Below are 4080 nucleotides of genomic sequence, written 5' to 3'. Positions count from 1 at the left end.
TGGTGACAGTTTCACTGAATCTCTAGGGTTTAGTACTTTACTGTACCACAGACACATTATATGGAAGCAGCAGAATACAGTACACAGAGATTAAGACAACATATATTTCATGGCTTTTCATTTTCGCTGGATTAAATCCAGTCACTCTGAGTTTGCTCGTTCCATACAGTTCCATACAGAAATCCACAGTTCTTGGGGGTGAAGATTTTTCTCTTTTTTTTGGCATGCATGCATAAATCTATGTGAAGGATATGCTTAGGAATCTAAAGAGCTATGGCATGGAGCTGTTTGCTATAAAAAACAAATCACAATTAGCATGTGTTTGCAAGATGGAACATTTATGTGTTCATTTAGTACTTTCATTATCATTGTTATCTTGTTTTTCTTTGTGTTTCCCTGTTCTCCAAGATGTGCCTGCTTTAATCCATTCTAAGGTTTTTCAGGAGCACCGTCTGAGTTTGATGAGTTTTTGGAAAGCTTGTTTGAACTCATCGTTGAATGCAGTGTAGATAACAGGATTGATGAGGGAGTTCAGGTATCCGAGCCAGGTAAATATATCAAAAAGCACTGGATCAAACCAGCACTCTTTACATATGGCCATGACAAGAGTGCCGACAAAGAACGGGAGCCAACAGACAATGAATGCGCCCAGGATGATGCCCAATGTCTTGGTTGCTTTCCTCTCCCGGGCTGCACACAGACGTTTCCGCTCCAGCACGCTGTCTGCCAGCTTCACTTTGACACTATTCATGAACAGAGGCGATCCTCCCCCTCCTCCTCCTCCACCTCCCACATTGCCAGAGTGTAGGTGTGCCTCCTGGTTGGAGGCAGAATTAAGAGAACAGAGAGAGGAGCCTGCAGAGGTCTGGATGAGCTGTGCTGTGGTGAAACGTTTCCCAGAGGAGGATGGCGTCTTAAAGATGCGTGAGCGGGCAGCAACATAGATCCGCCCGTAGAGGATGATGAGGAGCACTGTAGGGACATAGAAAGCGCCGAAGGTGGAGTATATGGTGTAAGAGATCTGATCTGTATTCACCATGCACTCTGTCAGCTCTTCGTGAGCTTTGGCCTGTCGCCAGAAAAGTGGAGGCATGGAAATCGATATGGAGATCACCCACACTACGCCGACCATGATCGCCGCCCGGCGCATAGTGCGGCGTTTTGAGTACTCTAGCGCATCTGTAATGGCCCAGTAACGGTCCAGTGCGATCACACACAGGTGCAAGATGGACGCCGTGCAGAACGTGATATCAGACGACAGCCAGATGTCACAAACAATCTGCCCTAGCGACCAGGTTTTGCTGACAGTGTAGACGATGCTAATTGGCATGACTAGTATAGACACCAGCAGGTCTGTGACAGCAAGGGAACCAATCAGGAAGTTGGCTGGTGTGTGGAGCTTCCTGGTCAAAAAGATGGTGGCAATGACGAAGGCATTTGAAAGCACAGTAGCCAGGGTGACCAGAGCTAACAGTGCAGACAGGGAGATCTGGAGGCCGAGCAGCGTGGCCTCGCTCCACGGTGGAGTCGTAGTGGTGTCAGGAATCTCTGTGAAGTTGCTGGTAAAATAGTCCAGTGAGCTATTAAACAGCTCCATCGTTCCTCTGTTCCTTCTAAACCCTCTTGTTTGCAAAGATTTACAACAGCCTCAACAGTGTTATCTTCAACTGAACATGGGTCAGGTCAGGCATGGCACTGAAGAAGGCTGGCAGTGGAGTGGCACTGTTGGCTGTAGAAAATGCAGAAACTTGTCTTTAGTCCTCCTCCCTTGAATTGTAATGTGATTTCATATCAACCATTAGCAAACACCTAATTCCATCATTTCCGTTCACAAAAAAATCCCTCTGTAATTTGACTAATTTGTCCATGTTTCCTCTCCAGTATTGATTTGTCTGACTGGTGTAGCTGCAGGAGAGATGAATCCTAATTTGTATTCAGCTCCTGTCAGACACACACTTCTTTTCTCTCATCCCAACGCTCTTATCTCATCTCCAACCGGCAGCCAGCCGGCAACAACACCTTCAGACCAAGCCCTCCTATCTATCAAAAGCTTTAATGGGCTCCTCCTTTTCAATAAAGCTATGCGGGGAGCTGCATGTAGGAAGATGATGACGACAGATACACAGGTTCACTTGTTGTCTCTCTTATCTTTCCTCAAGTCCACGTGAAGCCTTCTAAATTGAGGTTTGTACCAAAACTTGGCTGTGCCTCGCGTTTTTGATGATATTGGAAAGGCAGAACATTAGAGTTACATGATTCACATCTGAACCAGACGAGGAAAAACCTTAGTCCGCTTGTAGATAATTGTTCATTAGCCATATAACTTTTGGCAGCTTTATAGAAGTTTGCTGAAACGCCATGATCAGAAAAAGCTTTCTTCACGTTCCAAGTGTTTAATGTTTGTACATTAGCATCTCCTCTGCGCTGTCAGATTAACTTCTTACTTAGCTGTCCGTACAGCTAAGGATGTTTTCTGGAACTGTCATGAAGCTCCCTCTGTAGCATCTTCATCCTGAAAAATAGGAAGAAAGATTAGTTATATTCAATTTAACCGCCATCCTCTCTCTCATACAGTACGCATGGATACACAAATGACAAATCCCACACATTAGGGGCGATAATAGGACGTGACAAACCTGCAAACACATCCTGGACCTGTAAATGGAGCATTATGACTTGATTTACATACTTTACACCTACACACCTCCAGCTATTGTGCTGATTTATTACATTTGCTGTGAGACTGACACTGAAATCTACAGGCGAGGCAAACATAAAACACTTCACCAAAGTTAACCAGTTTGCTTTGCTATTGATGCCATATGAAACCAATCACAAGAGTGGTACTTTGTGAAGGTATCCAATGTGCAGATATTCTCCATTATCAATATACAAGCAGTTAATACTGTTACTACTAATATTATTTCAGATTATTGTGGTAGGAATTCATATTCTCTCTCACAACAACTGTTTAGACTCTACTCTTGCTTTCTGCTGGCAGTTTATTTTAGCAGCTGTATGTGTTCCCTAATATAACAGATGTTAAATGTACAATTTGGGGGATTTTAACCATTTGAGTACAACATCCCAGGTTTGAAACTGGCTGGAGAGATATGTTGCAATTCATTTCCTGTCTCGTTCTCCCCTCATTTCCTGTCTCACTAAAAGATATCAAACAATTTAAGAAAAATGTGCAATTGGTTCACACGTTTCCATCTTTGTCTCCCTCTGGATTGACTCTAAATATTAAGAAATATTTATCAAAAGTTATTTATTGAATCCTTTTTTTGTCTAAAGAAAACAGATCTCATAAACAGTACCAACTTTCTTCTCTGCCCAGATACACTTATAAACTGTACTTGCCTCTCATTACTGTTAATGGTTCTCAGAAACTGGAGCACAGCGTTACAAACAGATAGTGACCATGCTGCCTCCAGGTAAGAGTTACAGAACATTATCACAGGATGGCGACTTGAGGGTCTTTCAAGTACAATGAAAGAAATAGGAACTGAAAAGTGGAAATGTGGTCGTATGTCCCAGTGGAAATGTGGACTTCAAATGACTATTAATCACCACAGAAGGCATTCCCTCCCTCCAGCTTTCCATCTTCATCCAGGGTTTGCTTTAATTTATTATTTAGAAGCAGCAGCATGGATACCGACCTGTTTGCATCTATATTCGACATTTATTTTACAAGGTTTACTTTTATTAATAATTTAAGAGCAGCAGTATGGATACTGACCACTTGTAATTTATAGGATATAGGAAAAAACATACATTAAATTACAGATTTAATGGTCATTGGTGAAACCACTTCATTGTATCACAACCCCCCGGAGGAAATAGTGCTGCAAATGTGCAGTGTAACATTTGTCTAAGATGTTTACAAGAGATGGATTTTGCACAATTAGAATAAGAATGTATTAGAGAGAGAAGTAAAGATTTCCTTACTGGAATAAGGTTTGTATAGTTGTTAATTATTTTCTTAGGACTATTTTGTTTTTCACACATCAACAAGCTATGAAGTGATGTTGGAATATTAAGGAGCAAAGCTGCTGAAAAACAAACAACAGTGTTTAC

At 42.0% G+C, this 4080-nt stretch overlaps 1 protein-coding gene across 1 annotated transcript; it reads right to left on the bottom strand.

Moving 5' to 3' along the window:
- Positions 1-307: 307 nt before the first annotated feature.
- htr1d (5-hydroxytryptamine (serotonin) receptor 1D, G protein-coupled) lies at positions 308-1597 on the bottom strand. The gene has a single exon (XM_070842560.1). It carries the CDS (start codon positions 1595-1597, stop codon positions 440-442), a length of 1158 nt encoding a protein of 385 aa, XP_070698661.1. The 3' UTR covers positions 308-439.
- Positions 1598-4080: the final 2483 nt, after the last annotated feature.

The sequence above is a fragment of the Pempheris klunzingeri genome, chromosome 13 (assembly GCF_042242105.1).
Source record: "Pempheris klunzingeri isolate RE-2024b chromosome 13, fPemKlu1.hap1, whole genome shotgun sequence".
Lineage (NCBI taxonomy): Eukaryota > Metazoa > Chordata > Actinopteri > Acropomatiformes > Pempheridae > Pempheris > Pempheris klunzingeri.
This window is presented reverse-complemented; position numbering and strand designations above follow the sequence as displayed.